This window comes from Limanda limanda, chromosome 19 (assembly GCF_963576545.1).
Source record: "Limanda limanda chromosome 19, fLimLim1.1, whole genome shotgun sequence".
NCBI lineage: Eukaryota > Metazoa > Chordata > Actinopteri > Pleuronectiformes > Pleuronectidae > Limanda > Limanda limanda.
In genome coordinates this window covers 19,369,386-19,393,946 of record NC_083654.1, presented here as the reverse complement: position 1 = coordinate 19,393,946, position 24,561 = coordinate 19,369,386, and the positions used below count along the sequence as shown (strand labels likewise).

At 43.1% G+C, this 24,561-nt stretch overlaps 1 protein-coding gene across 1 annotated transcript in view; it reads right to left on the bottom strand.

Moving 5' to 3' along the window:
• Window positions 1-4,534: 4,534 nt before the first annotated feature.
• Window positions 4,535-24,561, bottom strand: part of nfatc1 (nuclear factor of activated T cells 1) — a 45,291-nt gene continuing 25,264 nt past the window's right edge. Inside the window, exons 7-10 of the mRNA XM_061093392.1 lie at window positions 24,138-24,193; window positions 21,343-21,475; window positions 17,361-17,939; window positions 4,535-4,590 (exon numbers count right to left, since the gene is read on the bottom strand). Coding sequence (XP_060949375.1) covers window positions 4,535-4,590; window positions 17,361-17,939; window positions 21,343-21,475; window positions 24,138-24,193 — 824 coding nt within the window. The remainder of the gene's footprint in view (window positions 4,591-17,360; window positions 17,940-21,342; window positions 21,476-24,137; window positions 24,194-24,561) is intronic.

Genomic DNA, 24,561 nt, shown 5'->3' with positions numbered 1-24,561 from the left:
CTGTTGTTTATTGATGATATATTATATAACATCATAAAGGTATAAACCCTTAATTATGAAGAAACATGCAACATGTGTGTCTTTTATTTGTGACATTTGAGGACACAATATTTTATTGTCTGCAGCTCAGCGTGAAAACATCAAATTATCTCTGATACATCTTTTCATCTTCAACACAGACAGAAGCAAAACAATATATAACTCAAATCAACTCTAAAACTATGAAGCCATCTTAATTTATACAATATACTCATCACATAATATCAACTGTATAATAATAATAATGAATGAATAACTTTATTTATATATCACCTGTATTCACAGGGGTTTAAAAGACAAAGAAATAAAGCGTTAAGAAAACAGCATCAAATAAAAACATTAAACATGATTAAAAACGATGGGAATATATGACTGCACATGAAAGCAAATCAATAAAAGTGTGTTTTAAGAGGTGATTTAAAAGAAGTCACTAAATACAGAAATATAGATGTGTTCTCTAATTCTGAGTTCAGGTCATGGAACATTTTTGTTATTACCTTGTTGGTAATAATAATTTGTTGGTTCATGGTTTTGTTTTTCAGCAGGATTATAAATTATTATAAACTAGCGCAGATTCTCATGAACTAGTTGAGAAGGAAACCATTACATTCGGTGCCGATCCAGGAATTTCTCGTCACTTTCTCTAACATTGACGATTTCTCGGGTAATAATTTGTGGATCTTGGTGAATTATATTATTCAGAGGACTGAGGTGGGTGTGGAGTTGGCTGCAGTTTGGGTTTTTCCTCACGCTTGCAGCAGGTGAAGAACTCTCTCAGGGTGTAGAGGTGACACAGCGGATGCACAACACTCGCAGCAGACAACAGGAGAAAAGACAAAGGTGCTGACTTGCATCCGAAGGTGCAACTAGATGTGATCTTTTCAATCACAAGGACTGGAAAGTAAAAACACATGGTGATGAAGGACGTGACTCGGACGGCGTTGAGGGCTCTCCTCTTGGCCGGATTCATCTTGTTGCTCTCTGGGCCGGGCTTCTTCAGCATCCTGATGGTTTTGGCGGTGGAGTGCACCATCATGAGCGTCATGGACATCATCACACCAAACGGGACATTCTTGACGAAGTCCTTCGCGACAGAGTCGATGGACTCTGGATCCAAAACCTTTGTGAAGGCGAAGAACAAAGAGAAGATCCAAACCGTCGCCACACACACCTCCCTGTACCTGTACTTCCTCAGCAGAGGGTAGGACGTCGGGTAAATCACCGCGATGTACCTCTGGAAGCAGATGAAACCCAAACTCATGGGCCCTCCGGTCTGTGCATACACCATCAGAAAGCTGAAGACCTTCCACTGCACCTCTCGCACAAGAAAGAGGAGGCAGAGATGAACGAGGGAGATCCAGTACTGACTGTTGTGGAAAATGGCTAAGCTACAATGCAGCATGTCTGGAGTCCTCTTGGAGGTGTAGATGGTCCAGAGCAGCGTGACCACCACAGGTTGGCCGGTGAGAAAAGTGATGAAGTCGACCACTGAGAGAAAAACCATAGAACTCCGGACACACGCACACTCTGTACTGCTGGAGTTGAGGCCGACCCCCATCTTATCAGAGCGTGGATCAGAGCTGAAAGAAGAGGAATCATGATGATCTTATAATTTCCTCTTGTAAAAGTCTGCGGGTTTTATTCAAATACCGAAATTCATCCACATTTGACATGCCCGAAGCTGTTTGTTATATTTCTGCCATTTCCTGAACCATCAATACATTATTTTCTATCAAATTTCACTTAATCTTGTCTAATAAGCATTAAAAGTTAAATCTTAAGATCAATTTCTTTACAAGTATGTTGAGCTGAGACAGAATAAACAGATTAACTGCACTGAAACGATAATTAATGAAAAACTACTTTATTCTCCCCAACAAACATTATAAACAGGAGTGAAAGCAAACAGAACAAACACTGAACTTGTTGAATATGGTTTTAAATCATTTGTTCCAAAAAAAAAAACAATTAATGAAACTCTTAATATAAATATAATATAAAGCCTCACCCGCTGATCTCGGCTGCTGCTTGTGGCGTCAGAGTCAGGAACAGAATGATTTACACACTGATGACATCTGATTTTCCTAATAGATGTGAAACAGGTGCCAGAGCGTCGAGCGAAACCCACAAACTGAGACTCACACACGTCCTGATTTTCTTAACAGCCGAGTTTCCGTGCGGGAGCAGACTCTGACACGAGCGAGCGTGAAACAGAAATGCATGTGCTCAATAATTTAAACGTATTTAAGATTAAAGAATAAAGAGTAAAGTATGATGTGTGATATGATTATTAGAGAGACCACAGGGTGTCAGTGTGCACCACGACTTTGTGCATCCTCCCCCTGTCGTAGAGGAAGCTTGAACAGTATTAGAACAGAAGATGTCAGATAATAGATTCTTTATAAAGAAAGTTTATAGATGCAGGAGAAAGTGATTTGAATCCAAAAACAAAATTCTTCTCCTGTTTCCTGTGATGTTTCAATTTATCCAAAGTAATAAAATGCAGATTATTTAATTGCTGCTTTTAGTTTTTGGTTTAATACCATTTTTCTAATAACCAAAGTTTACCTAAATAACTTTTCTTTTATTAGAAGTGTATTATTTCATGTTGAGGCCTTCTGGGTTTCAAGCCTTTCTCTACACGTTGTTCTCATTTAGTTTTATATCACATTAAATTTACAAGCGTATCGGTTTGTTTTTAACGATGCTCTACTTTAAAACATCTATCGGGCAAATATCTGGAATTAGAATTCAACAGATTTTAACACAGAAGCTATAAAAGGACATTAAATCTTACGGGACAGTCCACAAAATGTCCTCTATCTGTTTCTCCACCATTTAATAATATCGTGAATTGTTACCAGACTCTTAGCGAAGACCCAGAGAGACAATTTGAGCGTTTTATCGGTGATAGAAAAATGACTCTTTAGAGGAAATCCCAGTTGCCCCATTGGATTCCCAATGTAGCCACAGCTGCTGTCACGGCAGAGATCGTCTCCTGGACCAGTTTCAAATACTTCTGTAACTACCCTTCATTTTTACACGCTCACATTTATAAATGTGGCGTGAGAAATACCAGAACTCCCTCCTGGTCGCTCTAATATTTAATGTGAGGAGACAGAGGTTACACACATGGAAGAGATGAAGGCGTATTTATTGACAAATACACACAATACATCACAAAGCTGAACTGAGCGTTACAGACTCACGATAAAAAAAAACGACCTCCTTGGTAAACACGTCGGTTTGGCTTCTTCTCTCACGCCCCTCGGGAATTAAGACTCATAAATACACAGAAAACTTGGAACGAGTGTGTGTGTGTGTGTGTGTGTTGTATAAGAGTAACCATGTAAAAGAAGCTGTATGATAAACACGGATAAACAGAGCACATGCTGAGAGAATAAATATGAAAATACAAAAACACAGAAGAATTCATATATTGCTGATTCACGGTTATAAAGGATTCTTTGGACGACGCTGATTGTTTACATTCTTGGAGCGATGCTTCCGGCGAGGAAGACGAGTCGAGCTTCGTCACAGCTGAGATGATTGTCGTTATCGTTTCGCCGTTAAAGTCGGTTTGTCGTGCATTTCATTTTTCGGCTTTTTATCTACAAAAAAAATGGACTCGTTATTGTCGATAGTGCATCAAGGTAAAGCAACTTGGTTTGAGAAACATGAGCTGAAATCTGTTAAAATGACTTAAAATGACAGAAAAACCTTCAGTAACTAGAACTACCACCACAGGTTTAGTGGTTAAGTGCTGATTGTCGCCTGTGAATACTAGAAAATACTCACTTTTATTAATCGTTAAACTTCCTACAGACGTGATGATGATTGAAAGCAACTTTGGAAACAAGTTACGACTTTATTTGGTCTGTTACGACCTGTAGCTTATGCTGGCTAATGTCAGCTAATGTCAAAATATGACTGTATAATGGACATTGTTCCCCTCACCTCATATTATTAATGATCTGTTTGTGCTAAAGTTGCATCATCACACTCATATATAAAAAAAGTGTGTAATTTTAAATGTTGAGGTTTTTAAAAGTGAGGCCACACTTGTCTCTCGTCCAGTCGAAGGCACTTCTCTCTCCATCTCTCTCTCTCTCTCTCTTTAAAGCCAGATATGCAAACTGAAGCACCGCAGACACAAATGTACACACAAATTACACAACACATAGGCACTGGGTCATTTACAAACAAATAAAAGAAACGTATAAAACAATTCTTGGTCCTCTAAAAGCAGGTGGGGGGGGGGGGGTGCTACATACTCAAAACTCACTCATGGGGATTTTTATTCCTTGGATAATTTCTGCATAAAAGGCGGAATATATGAAAAACAAGGCACGCGTTTGGACCCTGGTCGTCTGGACAAAACATTTACATTTGTTCCTCTTGCGATTTCCCTCAGCTGTTTCCTGCACGCTGTGGTCCGGGCATTGTTTTTACTGTCAGTTTTGTGTGTGTGTGTGTGTGTGGGGGGGGAAGGAAGCTACGCGTGGCTGTGGACCGTGATGCTGGACAGGTCGTTCCTGATGATCTCGTTGACTGTGGAGGAAACGAGAGAAACACACACGTCACTGGGGGAGGCGACGCAAAGAAGAATAAAGCATCAAAACATCTGAACAGGCTGAGGGAATAAAAGAGAAGGGAACAAAAACCTTTTTTAATGCATCTGGGCTTTAGTCACTTGTTTCCATGCAAACATCAGAGTTTAGAATCTGTTGATATTGATGATTGAGTTATTAACGTCGATAAAATCACATCAAACACACACACACACACACACACACACACACACACACACACACACACACACACACACACACAGGCAAGTGGAAGCTTTTAGAAAATAACAGACCATTCCAACTTAAACTTTGATAGATGATTATTGACTCGTGACATTTTATTGTTTGAATAACGTCTTGAAGACTCTGAAGAAAATCTGCCAAACTAGATTTATTTTTCCAGGTGCAACAAACATTATATTGATGTATTATAAGTCAGATATTTGCTTCTTTTCCTTGTTCTCCTCCAACTCCTCTGGGAAATATGTGGCTCTCAGCTGCTAAATGCTTCAGTCGTCTCATCGAGGAAGTCGTGTTTTTATTATGTTTGTTTATTATTTTGTTTGTTTATCAGCAGATTAACTCAGAAACTACTAAACTGATTTCCATGAACTTTCGAGGAGAAAGAAAGAAACAAATTTGGGAGCAGATCTCAAAGTGTCGGTAATCTTTGTCTGTGTTAGGCTGAATGTGACCAGTTTTGTTGTTGTTTTTTCCTCCTTCTGAAAACAGTGAAACACAAACATGACACAACTGGATCTGAAAACCAGCACAATGAGCTGAAGGATAATAAAACAGATGGAAACTGCAGAGTCCGGTGATGATTACCCACAGGGAGGTTATGTTTTCACCTCGTGTCGGCTTGTTTGCTTGTTTGTCAGAATCAGAATCAAAATCAGAAAGGATTTATTGCCAAGTAGGTTTTATCCCTACCTGGAATTTTCTTTGGTAAATAGGTGCATCCATTTAACATAAAGCATAAAACCACAATAAGTACTTCACATAAGAAAGAAATAACTGTATATAAAGCAAAACAAAAATATATACAAGATATAAAAAGTTAAATAAAGTTTTTGTAATGCAATTGAGCAGCATTACGAAAACTACCCAACTATTTAACACTGAATATTAAACTTTGGAGTGGATCCTGATCTCAGGTGGATCCAAGAGTATTTTCTTACTTTCTTTATCATTGTGATATTTGATGATTCAGATTTTAACCAATTTACCAGAGAATCATTCACGGGTCTTGATTTAAAAAAGGAAATTAGACAAATTTAGTGAATAAATATCTATGAATGTGTGCAATTTGATTGATTTTAGAGGTTGTTGGGCCTTGGGAGAGATGTGCTGAACTGAGTGACTTTCTAGTTTGTTTCTTTGTCTAAAGAATTATGATAAAACCGGTGAAATGACTTCCATGAAAATCGGTGGAAGAATGAGACATTGGCCCAGAAATAACCCATAAAATTCAAGGAAATGTTTTCACTTTCTTTGGAATTTCTGCTTATTTAACCAATTTTCAAGAGAATAATTCATGAATCTTGATATTTATGAGTTTGTGCAATTTGATCCAAATAGAAATCTGGAAGCAGCTGATTACGATGTGGTTTCACAAGGGCCTTGGTGAAGATACTTGCTGAACTCATTGCTAATCTTTAAACTCATGTGACTCTAAGTTACCATTTCCACCTGTGGGAACACAATTCTCCGAGCTGTTTAGTCTGTTGTTCCCTCGGAGCCGACAGAATCGAATCACTTCACATCGGAGAGATCCCCAGATGTTTGCTATCAGGAGAGATGATGCAACCTCCTGTGGTCTGAGCAGGATCCAGGTGCACTTGTTTATCAGGTTGAATCCGCTCTGTGTCGACGGAGGTGAGACGATCACAGAGCAACGCTGCAGGCTCACGAGCAGAACACAGATCCACCGATCACACGGGAGAGAAGGAAACCATCTTCATCCGTCTCACCACAGAGGAGAGAGACGCTCCTCCTGTCATTAGCGTTCACTGTTTTCATCTGTGAACTCATTCCTCACTTTGAACTCAGTTTCTCCTCCTTTAATCTGCTTCTCACTTTTCTAATCAGCGTCTTGGTTCAGGTTCAAGATGAGAAATGTGAGGGTGGGGGGGTGGGTGGGGGGGAACCCTGAGAATCCAAGCAAGCAGGAGAGGAGTTCCCTCTGAGTGACTGGAAAAGCAATCTGGAAACCATACACACACACACACACAGACACACACACAATGGAGGGACTTTTTTTCCTTTTAAATAAAATGTATTTTCATCACAGGCAGCGGAGGAGCCCTCCCTCCCCCCTGCCCCCCCCTGGTGACCCAGCACTGGCACAGCCGCTTCCTACCAGAAATACCTCTCACTTCCTATCACGAAAAAAGACGAGAGGGTGTGGACGCCTCGCAACAAACACACAACAAACACACACACACACACACACAAACCCTGCGTGGGAGGCTACCATGGTAAAAAAACAAAACACAAACGTGTGTCATCATTACAAAAAGTGTGATAATCAAGCTTTTCTCAGCTTATACACAGATCCTCAGTTTACTCATGACTCTAATGTAGAAATCTCACTTCCCTCAATGTGTCAGATTTTTATCATTGAGATCAGAGATTTACTAGCTGGGAAATAAGTGAAGATGTCAGAAAATATGGCAAATCTTAAAAAATCTTAGATCTGCCCCCTGATCCAGATCTGCACCAAAATCCAATGTGTTCGATCTGATCCTCCCACAAATAGAACAGATATAATTAGGGCTGAGCAAGTTAACTAGTTAATTTCGAGTTAACTCATCACTTATTTAACTCAGACAATTATTTTATCTCGCATTTACTCAAGTTTGATTATTTATTATTTTATTGTGAAAGTCAGGCTTTTATTTTGTGAAAGTCTGTTGCTGACTGCTGCGGAACCGGAAAAAAGAAAATAATTGGCGGATAAACAACCATGGATAAGGGTACGGAGCTATTTTCATTTTAAAGTTCTTCCAGACGGCGGAGTCGACAGGACCAAAGTTATTTGTAGCCACTGCCGAGGTGAATTTTCTTATCACCGGAGTACTTCCAGTCTAAAATATCACCTAAATGCAAAACACACAGTTGATATCAGCAAATCACTCAACGAAACAGCGAGTGGAGCGAGGCTTCGGCAGACTACGTTAGACTCAGGGAGGAGTATACATGTTTCATAACGAAGAGGATAACATTAATGCCCTGGCAGTGGCATTGAGCTTTAACTCTGTATTTGCTTTGATAACATTGTTAAGTTGAGATTTACACTGAATATTTTATTTAACTGCTACTGTATTAAATGCTGATGTTAAAAGTGTTTGCACAACAAATGTTATGGCACTTTCGTTCATATGGCAGAACATTGAAAATAAAATTGCGCTTTACACTACTTTTTAATTCATTATTGGATTTTGCGTATACAAATGCGATTAATCGTGATTAATCAGGGAAATCATGCGATTAATCGCGATTAAAACTTTTAATCGTTGCCCAGCCCTAGATATAATACATATTTATATACTCGTGATTCGTCAAGTAGTAAGTCGTCAACAAGCGGATGAGGTGGAGGTGCTAAAGAAAACATGGCGACCTCCTGAGAGGTTTGATAACAGCGTCTCAGAAACACACTGAGCCCTGGAGTCGAGGTGCGATCCTCAGACTTGGTTTCTCGGTTCAGAACTCGGCCGCGAGGAGGAAACTCTGCAGCGGCGTTTAGATCCTGACGCTCTGAATCACTTTGTCTGGACTGGTCATCAGGATCGGCTCTGTTGTGGTAACGGTCAGACGAGAGGATTTCAAACACATCAGGACAGCAGCCGCGTGAAAGTGAGAATCTGACGAATATGAAGAATATGAAAGCTCCGGTTCAGACTGAACCTGCTGACCTGTGCTCCTCTGTCTGATCCGGCTCTGACCCCCCCGAGCATCTGGAGGTGGAGCGATAACTCCAAACCTCGAGGGGACGTTAATACACTCACTTTTAAAACACTCACTTCGAGCCAGGAGGCCGAGACGTCGTCAGACCTGTCTGGCAGCTCTCAGAATCACAGATGAGTTACGGCATTAAGATATTTTTACACCACAGCGTTTGCCACATGTGGAGAAGCTGCTTCAACAGTTCAGAAAAATGCTAAAAAAGATATTTATTCTGATATGAAACCAAAGAAAACTAGACAGTGAAGCTTCGGTCCAACTCAGGCCACAGCGTTTACTGTTTGTGTGTCCGTTGCCATGACCCACTTTTCACTGAGCTGCCACATCTGATGCGGAGGATCTAATTGAAAAGGAGTCAATCTATTGATCTGTAAGTGTGTGTTCAACAAAGATCCTAAAAATAGGCCCATGCGGCACCAGGGTGACATCTGTGTCATGTGGCTCTTTCACATCATTGATTTGCTCCAGAGAAACGTTTGAGCAAACCGAGCGGGGGTCTGTCATTGGGTTTGTTAAATTTTTTAAAGATTTATTTAAAAAAAGAAACTACTCTACTATTTTAGACGTTACTTCGAAGGGGAGAATGTAGGCGTTTGGTTTGTGAGCTGCCATTTTGAAGCCATGAGTTTTGGCATTTTGTCCTTGGTTGTTTGAAACCGGAAGTAACCATTTTTGGAAGAGAGGGGGTGGAGCCTGACTGAGAGCTATCCACGCCCTAAAGGATTATGGAACTTTATCGTCTAATTGACTCCAAATGACTAAATTTAAAAAATGAAAATCATTGTGTATTGGAACTGGAGATTTATTTACTCCTGAAAGAAATCTTTACTGACTTTATTAATCAAACTACTTTTTGTATCCATGCAGTCGCCCTCCTCTGGTCATTTGAGAGAATACAGGTTTCAGGAACTTTCTGGAACAAGAGTTTAAGTCTGTTGTTGTTTTCAACTTGAAGAAACAACTAAAGTTTGCAGGATTTTCTATGAGACAATACAGTCCTGGAGGATGGTAGGATATTATTAGTGTGTACTACGTTGTATATTATTTGGGGTATTTGAAATAATAGCTTTAATCTTATATTCTTATAACTCCATATACACACCAAATAACACGTTTGGTTGTCCTGATAGCTTTGCTGCTACTTCCCCATGAGGCTGCGTGTGTAGTCATGGAGAAACGTTGTTATTCTGTGTGTGTAACACGAGCAGGAAGGTGGCGTTTGATATGAAGTAATCCAGGAACTGGTTTCCTGTTCCACGGCGGTCGACAGCAGCTGGAGCCGACTGATACAGCCCAGCGCTCCGACCAGGAAACCCCCCCGACGCACGAGGAACTCCCAAACAATTAGCAGGACGGCACAGGGTGACTCGTTAGGGGATCCGGCCTGCAACAACACAAACTCTACAAAGGATATCCAACTGCCTCCGTGGATAAATCAGCTGAGAGAGCAGAGCTGAGACAATGAGAGAAAAAAGTGCCACAAACTCCCCCCCACCCCACCCCCCCTCTCCATCTACTGCCACGTCAAGTCCAGGCCACAAGCCACGAGATGTTCTTGGCCCTCGACACGAAGCTTCTACTGAGGAACAGAGTCGGTCTCACTGAGCCGAGCTGGAGTTCAGCCTCCAGAAGACTTTTTATTCCTTTAAGGTTTTCATTCAGGTGTCATTCAGGACGAGAGAATCCTCGACAAAGAACGACGCGAACACAGAAAAGACTTCAGGAGAAATATGATCACAATATCGTGTTCGTTTGCACAAGCGGTGATGAGACAGATTGGAAACTCGTGGTGTGACTCAACTCAGAACAACTTCTCTGTAATAAAGTCAAGACGTGAAGAGAAAGAAAAACTGTGGAAGTAAAGAAATGAGTTTTAAATCACAATCCTGACTAGGGTTGCAAAGGGGCGGAAACTTTCCACGGGAATATTAAGCTCGGGAATTTTGGGAATTTTGAAAAAAACAAAACTATGCAAATTAAACGCTGAGCAATAAAAACATCACTCAAAACTCTATTTTAAAGATGTATGGAATGCATCACACGCTGCACGTTGAGTTTCAACCCTCCACTGTGCATTCTTCCATCACATGCACAGATAACTCCCAGCATCCTTCACTCTACAGCAGGGCTATTGAGGCCTGCTGTAGTGTGCAGGACTAGTCAGGTAAGTTTCCATGATATTACTGGGGAAAATATATTAGCATGCTGATGGAGGATTGTTCATCTGTTCATCTAGCCTATTTCCATTCATTTATGCATCAATTGTAAAATATTTATACAGAAGATTCAAATTGTTTGGCTAACTATTTATATCTCTGGCATTGCATTAGTGTTTTCTTAATCTTATTCTACAGAACAATGCCACGTGCACTCTCTCATGTGTGGAGACATTTCACCTCATCCAATGTAGAAGGAAAGGCTGTGTACATTTGCAAATACTGTGCAAAGACCTATGTTAAGAATGACACAACGATGCAGAAGCATATAGTCAAGTGCCCAAAGTTTCCTCAGGGCTCAAATCAGCCTATGACACAACAAAATGTTTATATTTATGTCTGTATATGACAAGGTTAATACAGTTAGTATAAATTACCCACAACATTTCCAGTTTATTCCCGTTAATTCCCGTATATTCCCGTTTATTCCCGTTAATTCCCGTTAATTCCCGTTAATTCCCATGGAAAGTTTCCAACTTTGAAAATTCCCGGAATTTTGCAACCCTAATCCTGACGCTTCAGAATGAACAGAATGAATATCCGGGTCCTGATCTTCTTTGTAATAATCATTTAATCCAGTGGGAATGAAATGATTTACCTGTCCGTCACTAACCCACGTTCCCGCCTCTCACTCTCACAAGTTGTGCAGACATTCATGGTCCTCAGGGGATGAACCCTGCAGACTTCTCATCCTGCACCTCATCATTACGGCAAATTCAATAATGTTGCATGATAACTATGAACAAAGTGTTGCTCCAGACTCGATTTGTATGAGAAGTGTAACGTGTGTCTCACATTCATGATCCTCCATATGTTTAAATGATCGAATATAAGAAAGTCTCAAAGCACAAAGAATCAAACACATTTGACCTTTAAACGTTATCTTTTACTGCAGATCTGTTGTATTACATCATTCTGGTTTGTGTTGTGTTTTCTGTGTTTAGTAATGAATCAATATCTGTGAGTGGTAACTATAGTAATACACAACAGATGTGGATATTGATTAATATGATCCCTACACATTTGGTGAATAGATGATTCAAACCATAGCAGCCTGTGTAAAGTCAGTGAGAAAACACTATGTACTGTGCTGTGGTTTACTTTATAATATATATAAATAATATGGTATATTTTGAACGCACACACACACAGATAATGATGAATAATCTCCTTTTTGAAAGCAGTGGCTGCAAACAGTTTGAGGAAGTTTGAAATCCGACTCGGCCTCAGTCTCCGACTCTCAGATCCTTTTGCCTGTGATCGTCCAGAGACTCCGCCCATCCATTACTTCGCCTTGACATCTAACCAGGCCACAGCACGCCATGAGGAGCGTGTCGTCATGCAGCTTGGCTCCGATCGGGTTTGGAAACGCACATGTGTCTCTCATGTTACCTCACCGCTGACACACGTCCTCGGCTCACTACTGTGCAGGATAACGTACGGCTCTGGCCTCGGCTCCCAGACTCGTCTCGAGCCAAAGGGAAGCGTCGCAAACACGCTCCAGTCAGCAAGTTTTATGGCGGCGTGGCCGGCCTCCATCTCCTCTCGGCCCCGGAGGAGGAGGAGGAGGAGAATCGGAGGGTGCACCCCCGCTGCCTATAGCTCCGGCTCCGGGGCCAGACGACATGATTCACACTTTCCATGAGCAGACATGTTTGTAACCTCTCAGGGGACGGGGGGGGGGGGGGGGGGGGGAGAGGGGCTGCACAAACACAGACAAGGTAGCAGGGCAACACGGGAGGTGGATTCAAATCACCCGACTGTCAGCTTCACTGCTGGGACTGGTTGCAACGTTCCCTCAAATTATTCAGAATTCAGTAAGCAGACATTAATGTTTTGGCATTTGCCTCTGATTGTTAATTCAACTCACAGAGTGTTAAATTTAACACTTTTTCTGAGTCTATATAATCCTCACGGATTCTGAGTTAAAATTACACTTTGAAAAGTGTTAATATTTTAACTCTTTAACAGTGATAAATATTTGACACCCTTGGTGTTATTTCATGACACCACATAAGTGCACCTTTAACTCTAAATTGTGTTATTCCCTTTCACTTTGAGTGTTAATTTTTAACATACATAGTGTTATTTTATGACATTTAAGTGTATTTTTAACACTAAAATCGTGTTATTTCATTTCACTATGATAGTTAATTTTTAACATACATTGTGTTATTTTATGACACATTAAAGTGTATTTTTAACACTAAATATGACCGAGGGTCAGTCTCACACCTGTCTTGATAAAGAGAGCCGAGGGATTTTGTTATGGTTCCTTTGGTGCAGAGATTTGTGGTGAAGCTCCTCCCATATTTTATGATCAACTCCACCTGAAGTGAATCTAACTCAGTCACAGGTGTTAACATTTAACTCGCTTGATTGACAACGCTCACAGAGCTTTTTTAACACTAGTGGTGTTAAAACAACTCCCAAATCAACACCCACCAACTGAAAATATTAACACTGAAAAAACAACACTACAGATTTTGCTGTGCAGGCGTATCCTTCTACACTGGAAGCTGCCCAAACCCCCCGGGGGACCAATCCTGGCAGACTGACCTAATGTCATTCCTTAAATTAGAAAAAATCAAATTTTCACTCCGAGGGTCAACTGAGAAATTTTATACTATATGGCAACCTCTTATCTCATATTTTGATAATGTAGCTACAACTCGGTGTAGGGGTGAACAACACATTATGTTTTTTTTGTTTTTTTTTCTGTCCAGCTGTGCTCTTACATCAATGTGAAAGTAAAAATGTAAGGTGGCTGATGAGATATTCTGTTTGAAAATGGAAGACCAACTTGGGTGGGGGGGGGGTGGGATAATGTTTTGTATGTTTTCTACTTGTTGGTTTGTTTGTTTGTATGTTTGTTTATTTGGCAAAAAAAACAAAAAACATGCATCTATTTGTAAAGGTCATGTAACATGATGTGATGTGTTTCAATAAACAGATTTATAAAAAAAAAAAATTATTTGGTGTCTGTGTAACGGTGTAAATATGTTGATAGTTAAAATCCTGTCCAACGTGGAACTGCAGTCATAGTTTTTTTATGTATTTCTTTTATTTTGCCGTGTTTATCTTATTTTGAAGGCCCACAGAGGGAACTTCCGGGGATTAGGTGTGGCTCACCTTTTTTTACCTCAGATGCAGATTCCCCAGCTCTGAGTAAGTTGTGTCGCTCTGTCTGTCAGTGTTTTAGTTGATTATGGTTAATTTAGTGTGGTTAATTTAGTGAGCTCATCTTTGGACCCGCTCCAGTTCGCCTACCAGTCTGGCATCGGGGTGGACGACGCTGTCATCTACCTGCTACACAGATGCCTTTCTCACCTGGAAAAGGCTGGAAGCACGGTGAGGATCATGTTCTTTGATTTTTCCAGTGCCTTCAACAGCATCCAGCCTCTACTTCTGAGGGACAAGCTGGAGCAGACCGGAGTGGACCACCACCTCACAGCATGGATCCTGGACTACCTCACCAACCGTCCACAGTATGTGCGTATACGGGGGTGTGAGTCTGACCTGGTGTCCTGCAGCACAGGGGCCCCACAAGGAACCGTACTAGCTCCAGTCCTCTTCACCATCTACACATCGGACTTCTCATACAACTCTACAAACTGCTACCTGCAAAAATTCTCTGATGACTCTGCAATCGTCGGCCTCATTTCCGCCGGTGATGACAGGGAATACAGAGAACTGAACCAGGACTTCATTACATGGTGCCAGCGGAACTTCCTCCACATCAACTCTGGAAAAACCAAGGAGCTGGTGGTGGACTTCCGCCGGAGTAAACACTCTCCTCCGACACCAGTGAACATTCAGGGAATGGACATTGACATAGTGAGATCATATAAATACCTGGGTCTTCACCTAAACAATAAACTGGACTGGACTGATCACACACAGGCTATCTACAAGAAGGGACAGAGCAGACTCTATCTGCTGAGGAGTCTGAGGTCTTTTGGGGTGCAGGGAGCACTCCTGAAGACCTTCTTCGACTCTGTGGTGGCATCAGCCATCTTCTTTGGAGTGGTCTGCTGGGGCAGCAGCATCTCGACAGCAGACGGGAAGAGACTTAATAAACTCATCAGAAAGGCCAGCAGTGTGCTGGGGTGTCCACTGGATACGGTGGAGGTGGTAGGAGACAGGAGGATAGTTGCTAAGCTATCCTCCCTGATGGCCAACTCCTCCCACCCCATGCGGGACACCCTGGCAGCCCTAAACAGCTCCTTCAGCCACCGGCTGATTCACCCCCGGTGTGTGAGGGAGAGGTATCGCAGGTCCTTCCTTCCCGCTGCTGTCAGACTGTATAACCAGCTGTGACCCCATTAACATACAACACAATATTTGCAATTTAATTTATTTAATTATTTAATTTAATTATCTAATTATTTAATTGTATTGGTCAGTTGTTCTACTACTTACTATTTATTTGCTTATTTGACTGTTTACTTTTTCTTTTTGCTCATTGTTGTTTTTTGTTTCTAACTTTGTTGTTTTGCTCTTTTGTTTGTTCTTGTTGCACTGTGCCTGCGCTGCTGATGTAAAACCCTCAAATTTCCCCACTGTGGGACTAATAAAGGATTCTATCTATCTAAAACATGTTTAATAATATGAAACTTTTGGAACTTTTCTTTTATTGATGACTGTGTCCCGTTTGTTGTTGCAGATGACACAGAAAATAAAGTTAAACTATTTTACCAAGCCTGAGTCAAGAGAGATGAATGAAAAGAGCAGCAGTGCAAACACAGAGCGTCACATCTGCTTCTGAATCGTACACGTGATTAAATACTGAGCGAAAGCCCCAAACTTGATGACACTCAGGGTCCTAACTCGTGAAAGGGGGTCCGGTGAGTCGCTGGCTGACGTTTAACAAGCGTCCGCGACAAGTAACCACGGTGACGCCGCACCTGAGCGAGGCCGTAAAGTCCCAGTCCCACGTCTGCCAGAGGTTTTAATGAAGTGAGAAGCCGCATTGCGTCGGGAATGTTAAAGCGAGAAAAAAATGTCCTTCAATTTTTTCCAATGAAAACACGAGTAATTATGGGCCGACTACCTCAGAAAAACCCATTATACCCTCCTGGTGATTCACTTTAATACTTTGAATTCTTTTTTCTTTTTTTTTTTAACTGAACTGCAGCTCGTCTGAAGCTCTAAAAGAAAATCCTCCCGGGACGCGAGCGGCGGTGGCACCATTCACACGATTACAGATGAATTCTCTGAATCCAGCCAAACATCTTCTGCAGACAGAGCTCACAAGTGTTAATGTATTTACCCAGACTGCTCACAGGAAGTGGCACGGGAGCAGTCTGGGACTCGCAGTCTGCGGCCCGACCGGCTCGGCTCGCTCGCCGTCGTCAGGAAGCTTGGACCAGACGGGTCAGCAGGAGCTCGGTGACGGATCAAAGCCGAACGCTGATAGCTGCTGGTTCGTGTTTCTTCATTCACTGAGCTCCTGTCCTCACGGGGACGTTACACACGGCCGGGGCCTGTGTTGTTTCTTGCCCAGAGGAAGATAATTTATCCAATTTATTTCAAATCACAGCAGCGCAGAGCAGGCGGCCCCCGAAGCCTCCGTGGCGAGCGCCGAGGGCCACAGCGGTGAGATCATAAACTCTGCTCCTAAAACCCTGCTCGCGCTGAGATAAATAAAAGAGCGAAGAAAAAAAGCAAAAAAGCATTTATTTTATCAGGGAGATTTGGGCGCTCGTCTCATTCCGGGTTTTAAAGCCACATTTATCAAACACAGGACCACCCGGCGTCTTTGATCCAATTAAAAGTCAGACGACGAATAAAGCTGAACGCAAGAGGAACCACCACTAACGTGAGGGAATATTAAACATGCAGAACTTTTGATTCTATTCCAGTAAAGTAAAAGCAATAATGAAAATCTTGGCTCATCTCTCCTACAGCGTTCTCCTTCTCCTGCAGTGATCTCAGCACATTCTAACATGTGGAATACAAACCTATAGCGGAAACCTTCATCTCAAAGGTCAATAGATTCAGATTTTTATTTGGATCTGCACCAAATTACTAAAGTTTGCCTGATTTTTGTTCATCAAGATAAATTCCCTGATTGGATTAATGATTTCTGGATTCATCCCCAAATTGAAAGTTTTTATCCCCGAGCTTCACCACATCCTTCCTTTGAGTTTCGTGATGATCTGTCCAGTAGTTTTCGTCTCATCCTGCCGACGACCAGATGAAAACATAACCTCCTCGGCCTCGGAGCTAATAGATTATTAACCGAGCGGATCTGGACGTTGTCTCATGTTTTCATGTTTTCATGTTTTCATGTTTTCATGTTTTCTCCACAAGAAAGAAAAACGATTCCTTTAAATCACGAGGAGATTTGTGCCAAAACTAAAAGCTGCACTCTGAGTTCTGAAGGTCAAATGTTTCAGTTCTTGGCAAAACGATCAGAGAGTCATACGATGTTTTCATATGAAAAACACCATCAGCACCTGCAGATGCATTATGGGTAATAAAACCCTCTTTGTTAATCAAGCTTCTGGACGGGATCATGAAGCAGATCAGAATAAGAATCATATTTAAATTCATCTCCACTCACCGTCGTCCAGGTACATCTGGTCCAGCTCCTGTGGCTCCTGCTTGATGCTGACGGCCAGCGGGGGGGGGCTGCCGTCCTCCTGCAGCGAGGCCCGCCCCCTCGCCGCCGCCTTGGGGCGTGGCTGGGGGTCCGGGCTGGTGCTGCCGCTGCCCGGGGGGGCCGGAGAGAAGGGGCCGTCGGTCGGAGTGGAGGGCAGCGAGGTGGGGGAGGAGGAGGAGGAGGAGCTACTGGGCGGGTAGAGGCTGGGCAGCGGGTAGCGCCCGGGGGTCTCCTGGATGATGGAGACGTGGGGGGCCGGGGACTGGGGCCCCGGGGGGCCGGCAGGGAGGCACTTGGAGAAGTGTGACGGCGACAGGTCGTGCAGCTTGGGGCTGGAGCTCGGGGGGGAGGAGGAGGGTTTGGCCGCCAGTCTCTCCTGGCTGACGGGGTAAGCTCCGCCCACGACACACGACCGGAGGTCAGAGGTCATCATGGGGGTCATGACCTGCGGGGGGAAGTAAGGCTTGGGGTGCAGGGACACAGTGGAGCACAGCAGGGGGCCGTCGAAGTCGTCGTGCGGCTCCGTCTTTATGGTTGGAGCTGAGGGAAGGGGGGGGGGGAACCAGAGGGAAGAGGGGGGGGGGGGAACCAGAGGGAAAGAAGGGAAAGCGTAATGAGTAAACACACAGTCCAGAGAGAGAGAGAGAGAGAGAGAGAGAGAGAGAGAGAGAGAGAGAGAGAGAGAGGGCGAGCGAGTGGGTTTGTGGCTCAGAGACCCGCTGCCAAACAAACACTTTCATCAATGAGCCTCTGTGTCTGGGCCCGACTCCCCCCCCCCCCCGCCTGCCTGCAAGTATTCACCAAACTCCAAAAAAAAGAGGGAAAGTGATGAGTCATCATCATCAGCTCCTAGAATAAAAGGTTTGTTTTCTTTGGACTTTGCTCCGGTGCTAATATCCACCGAACGTGAGATTTGAAATATGTTTGTCGGCCTCACACACAGCAGAGCTCGGTCCTTTTAAAATAAATTACTGCTTAGAGACAAAGGGAGGAAAAAAATGGAAAGATTGAGCTGGAAGACACAAAATGGAGGCTCGGGGCTGAACGTGGGTTGTGGTGATCGAACGAGCACGGAACCGACGCTGAGTTCAGACGGATTCCAGCTCCAGAACATTTTGGACTCTGCACTTTCAGAACGTGGCGTCCATCAATCTGCCGCAGCTCGGGGACACGACATCACACTCACATAAAACACACACACACAAAAAAAACCCAACACATTTCACTCCAGTTACCGAACGACCTCACGTCTCTGACCCCGAGCGACTCTCACTGCTTCGCTCTCTGGATCTATTTCTGCTTTTTCACGGCTCTGATTCCAAACATGTGTCTGAAGCAGTAAATTACTTCACTTCTCCTTCTGCCAATTGTGATGCTGATATTTTATTGGACGCACATTCTCTCTCAGTTGTTTATCTGGATTCTTTTTCTGTCTCTTTGAAAAAAAAAAAAAAAAAAGATATTTTGGGTTTCGTAGGTTTTGCCAAACGAAGCCTAATGAGACGAGAGAGAGAGTGAAAGTGGGTCGTGTTGTGTGTGAGTTTGAGAAAGAGGAACTGCGATGAGGTGGTGACGCCGACCGCACGACGGAAATAGAACACGCGACCCTATTTTGGGTGTTTGGAGGAAGCTGATGCACAGACACACACACAGACACACACACAGACACACACAGCAGCAGCAGCAGCAGAAGAAGAAGAAGAAGAAGAAGAAGAAGAAGTGCAAATGTTTGTCTACCACAAAACAGTCTGTGGTTCCTGAGCGTGAAAGTGTGTGTTGTGCGTCCCAGAATAAAAGTGTTTCTGGTACAAACTGCGGTCGCACACCTGCTGCTGCTGCAACGACACAAATCCACATGATTCATTTAGTGATTTCAAAAAATGGAAAAAGTTAAATTCTTAATAAAAGAAATTGAGCATTAGAAAAGCTAACCTATGTAATCAGGGGTAAAGCACAGGAATTTAATAAGGTGTGGGCACCCTTAATGGACTTTCTCAGGCAACAGTAGATTATATCTATCTGTAGGGATATCGAGTGTAACATTTTTATTGTTTAATTAATTATTGTTATTATTTTACATAGGTATGTATGTTTGTGTGCGTGTTTATCTTTATTTTTTTATTTTTTTGTTTTTTTTGCATGTATGTGTATGAAGTGCAGTGAAGTTCGCCGGCATTTCATTGTGCAACTTGTGTGGTATGTGTCAATGTGTTTTGTAGGTTCTTATTGGAAATTAATAAAAAAACATTGTTCAAAAAAAAAGAAATTGAGCTTTTTCTCCGGATCGGCTTTTAAACTCTTCTTGACTCTCTCTCTCTCTCTCGCTCGCCGAGGCCTGGCTCTCGCTCGCCCTTCAGGAGACGCTGTCCAGACTGAGCATCCCCGAGTCCGCCCCCCCTTCCCGAGGACAATGCTGCACTTTCACAGTTGGGGGGGGGCACTGGGTCGCCCACGCTCATGGGTTGGGCCCGGGCGCCTGAGTCACAGCTTTGAACCGCCCACTGGATTTTCTCTCCGAGCCCAGAGCGCAATTAGCGACGGCTTTTTACATTTCAGTTTGTGGGTCACTGTTTATATTTAGCTTGGCAACAGGTTCCCTATTCAAATAACACACTTTTCCCATGCCTCCCCCCCACCCCACCCCAGTGTCCAGCCACTGCAGCTACAGGTACGGAAAAAAATAACCCGTTTTTTATAGTTTTTCATTTCTGTTTTTTCTTTTTTTACAATGGAGGAATAATAGCGCTGCTTTGTTCCTCCCTGGAGAAACCACCAGACGAAGGGGAACACAAACTGGATGAAGGGATTCTAATTGGTCTGGGATGGAGGGAGGTGAAGGCCGAGCGCAGCCGGAGGGAGGTGAAGTCCGAGGGTGAAGACAGGAGAGAAGAAGAAGAGGAGGAGGAAGAGCCTCAGTTTGACACGTTGGTCATGTGTGGCATTTTCTGTTTTCACCAAAAAGTTCAGGATCCAACAAACTTTTGTCCATTTTTAAAGTCACAGCAAACATGTTGTGTTTGGATGATGCAACTTCATCCAAAAGTTAGAAAGTGAAGCTGTGATTTTTATATTCATTTGTGCTGTTTTTGAGGAGCAGCAAATCCATTTTTAGGGCCCGAGCTCTGATCAGAGGTCAGGTGAGGTCCTATTGAAATTGTAAGGATTATTATTATTCAGGCAAATTAATTGGCTTTTTGAGGGCTTTAAAATGCTCAAATTCTTACCAAAATTTGCAGAAAGTTGGAAAGTGGTGAAGTGGTGAAAGTGGTACATATTCTCAAGGAATTTTCAATGGGCGTCGCAAAATGGCTCATCCCCCGAGACCCCTGGAATGTGTTCACATTGACCGGTCTTCACAAAAATCAATATACAGGTGTATCATGACCAGACAAACAAAAAAGTCTTTAGGTGCAATTGGAAAAACACAACAGGAAGCCTGCTATTTTGCATTTAGTGGCCATTTTGGCCATATTCCACATTTTTACTTTGATGTGCTTGTACCAGGGCTTTCATCAGATCAACTTCAAATTGAGATGAGTGTCATCACAACAAGATGGAGATAAAAACAGACTGAGAGATTTTTGTTTAGTCACACGGTGTGACCGTGGTGTGGCGTCAAAGTTTGATTACACGCCAATAAAAACATGATGTTCTGTAACGAGGACATACATGGACCATGAATCCTTTGATGCTGAGCCGCAAACAAACAACTCCACTCCTGCAGTGTCAGTCTTCCTAGTTAAGATTTAATGTCTTTGTACAGCTTCACTCAAACAATGGAAATAAAGACTTTCTATTCTGTTCTATTCTAACAGCTTCAGTCTTCAAAAGCTTAAAACTCAAAGACAAGACAATTAATTGTTTCTTTATACATTAATATTCCCACAGATTTTTCCCTGTAACGTCTCATTCCCAGTGAGCAGAATGAAGAGAGGAGTTTTACCGCTGGCAGGAACGTAGGTGAAATGCTGATACTGGCTTCGTTTCCTTTTGCCGTTGCAGACGTAGAAGTTGACGTGAACCGGAGTCGAGAGTCTCTGGTTCCGATACGGAGGAATCTCCACCAGCAGCGAATTCTGCAAAACAACAAATCCCCAGAAAATCGTCAATGTAGAAATGTACAGTAGTTATACTGTGTGAAGTTCTCTTATTTGACTCTTGCTTGGTACATATTTAACATTAATTAAACATAATCTGTCTCATGTTCCAACCTGAGAATATGTGATTTTTATCAAATCTTAAGTTTAAAGAAGGAGAACGAAGAAAACATGATAAACCATTTTAAGTTTAGCCACTTTCTATAAAGGTATTTTCATAAGTAAAGACATAACTCAATGTGCTGCAATGAATTATTCACACAACCAGCTCTACACACTGTACAGCACATGGAGAGTTTTGTGTTATTTCTGTATTTGCTTGATGGAGCTCGTTGAGAGAGATTGTGAGTGCGGGTCAGGGAAAGTGGATTTAAGATCAGGATCAGTACTTCTTCAACTCCATAAGTCCTGAAGTGTGTGTGTGTGTGTGTGTGTGTGTGTGTGTGTGTGTGTGTGTGTGTGTGTGTGTGTGTGTGTGTGTGTGTGTGTGTGTGTGTGTGTGTGTCTGTGTGTGTGTGTAGGGGCCGGTAGATCAAATCGGACAATCTGGTTGTAATTGTGAACGAGCCACAGAGGGACCATGAACGACGCCTATAGAGGAGCCTGCTTATTTGAACAGTGAATAACTCAGCTGATGTGAATAAATTAAAAAGCCAGGGGTTGTCCGGATGGTTTATTTCCCCGGCAGAGGTTCCTCTCGCCTGCAGAGACCACGGAGGCCGGGAGCGACCACGTTCCTCTCAGCCTGTGAACACACATCAGCCTCCACACGTGTGAGCTGCTGCTCGGTAGCCAGGGAGGAAGTCGTACGTCTGCACCGGCCCCGGCGTGCACAGGTGAAAGCTGACACACGCTTTATTAAATCACCGCAGCCGTAAAGTCAAGTGAAGCCAGATGAGGCTCCTCCGTCCGTCCGTCCGTCCGGCCTCCGGAGACCCGGCTGATAAAAGCTCTGGAAGCGTTTCAGCGTTTTGTGTGAAACAGGGAATTCTCTGGAGTGGCGTCTTTCCAACACGGCAATTTATACCTGAGCTGGATTGTGAGTCCAGAACCGAGTGGAATCACTCAAAAAGTTTCATGTGCACGTGTGTCGTAACTCACCGAGCGCTGAGTCCGTGTGAACAGCTCGAGAATTACAAAAGGTGTCGAGCTGTTTTCACCTGAGTGAAGTAAACGTGACGAACGGACCCCGAGGGAGCGGCTCGGGCCTTTTATCTGCGTTTCCATGACGACTCCAATCGTAAATCATCCCCACGGTGGAAACTAAATCATCCCTACGCTGCTCAGAGATCTGCGTCTCTCTCTCTCTCGGGGGGTCGGGGGGGGGGGGGGGGGGGGGGCTGACGGAGGTGGAGAGGTATTCAGAGTCCTGAGGTGAAACCTGCCGAGGCCGAGCCAGTGTTTAAACTGGGACCAGTCCAGCAGACTGGGAGAGAGAGAGAGGGCGAGAGAGCCTTTGTCTATTCAAGCCGACAGATGTGTCAAAGTGTGTGTGTGTGTGTGTGTGTGTGTGTGTGTGTGTGTGTGTTCGTGTGTGTGTGTGTGTGTGTGTGTGTGTGTGTGTGGGAGAGGGAGAGAGAAAGTGTGTGTTTTGCAATGAGGAGACACAGGGAGCAGGTGCAGAGCCTCAAATATAGACACCGTCTAATCCCCTCGTCTATCTACCTCCCACCATCTCTCTCTCCCTCTCTCTCTCTCTCTCTCTCTCTCTCTCTCTCTCTCTCTCTCTCTCTCTCTCTCTCTCTCTCTCCGTCTCCCTCCAATCTCTCTCTCTCTCCATCTCTCCATCTCTCTCTCTCTCTCTCTCTCTCTCAGGCCAGCTGGAGGCTTCGTCGAACTCCCACATGTTGAAGGTTGAACTTTTCACACGTCTCAAACACAACACGGCTGTTTCTCCCTCGTCTCTCACCCCCCCCCCCCCCAGGACCTGGCTTCACCTCTGAGCAGAGAACACGTACCTTTATATTCCAGGTACACGTCTGTTCAATTAGTGTGTTCCTCATGTTGTGTGTGTGAGTCGGTGTGTGTGTGTGTTCATTCTATGAATTTTTAGTCAACCAGTGTAATTCTAAGAATATGAGAACATGGGTATTTTTTCAAATGCTTTAAACACATTTAGTTCTTTTAAACAATCATTAAAAGTATGACATGAGATTATTAAACTTTCTCTACAGGTGTATGTTAATTTCGATGTAGGTCCACTAGTGTAGATTGATTGATTGATTGATTGAATATTTATTTAAGCCTCGGAAAACACATTGAGGGACAAGACCCTCATTTACAATGGTGCCGAGGTTACAATAAAAAGTTGATACATTGAAGAGTTAATAAATTGAATAAATAAGAATGGAATGAATATGCATATATGTATATACAGTAATACAAGGTATAAAACAATTCGTCAGTATAAAATACTATGGCCAAGTCAACCAGCAGTTACAATCACTGCAGGAGAAGTCAGCTGTACATGAGACCAGACTCGAGAACTCCGTCAATGAAACAAATGAGCACAACCTTAAAGATTTTTGGATAATGGTCACAATGGTCCCAGTCACTGAAAATGTTTTGCCACTTAGTTCAAAAGGTTAAAAACAGATTTGTTATCTTCACTTTCATCCACAAATACAGATTCATCACTTACAGGCTTGGAGGCGTCTTTCTCGAGCTTGGCCTCAGTCTCCCAGAGGTGATGACCGTCTAAAAGACAAAGGAGACAAGAAAAAGGAGAAAAGGGTTTTGTGATGACAACTCATGAATATAATCCTCCCACTTGGATCCAAGCAGAGATGAAGAAATGGAACGAGTGTTGTTTGCTATCGTCTGTTACATCAGTGACATGTGAAGCGGCTGCTGGGATCCGAGGGGTCGTGGACGTCATCGTGTCTGACCTCATGAGCTCATATCCTCAGTCTGAGAAACCCACACAGACAGAAATCTGATGCAACATCTCAAAAAAGAGAAAGAAAGACCAGTCATACCAGAGAGATGAGCGACACTGAGAGAAACCTTGACTTCATCGCTGAGTGGAATCCCAGCAGCTGCAGGAATCATTAATACGACTGGAA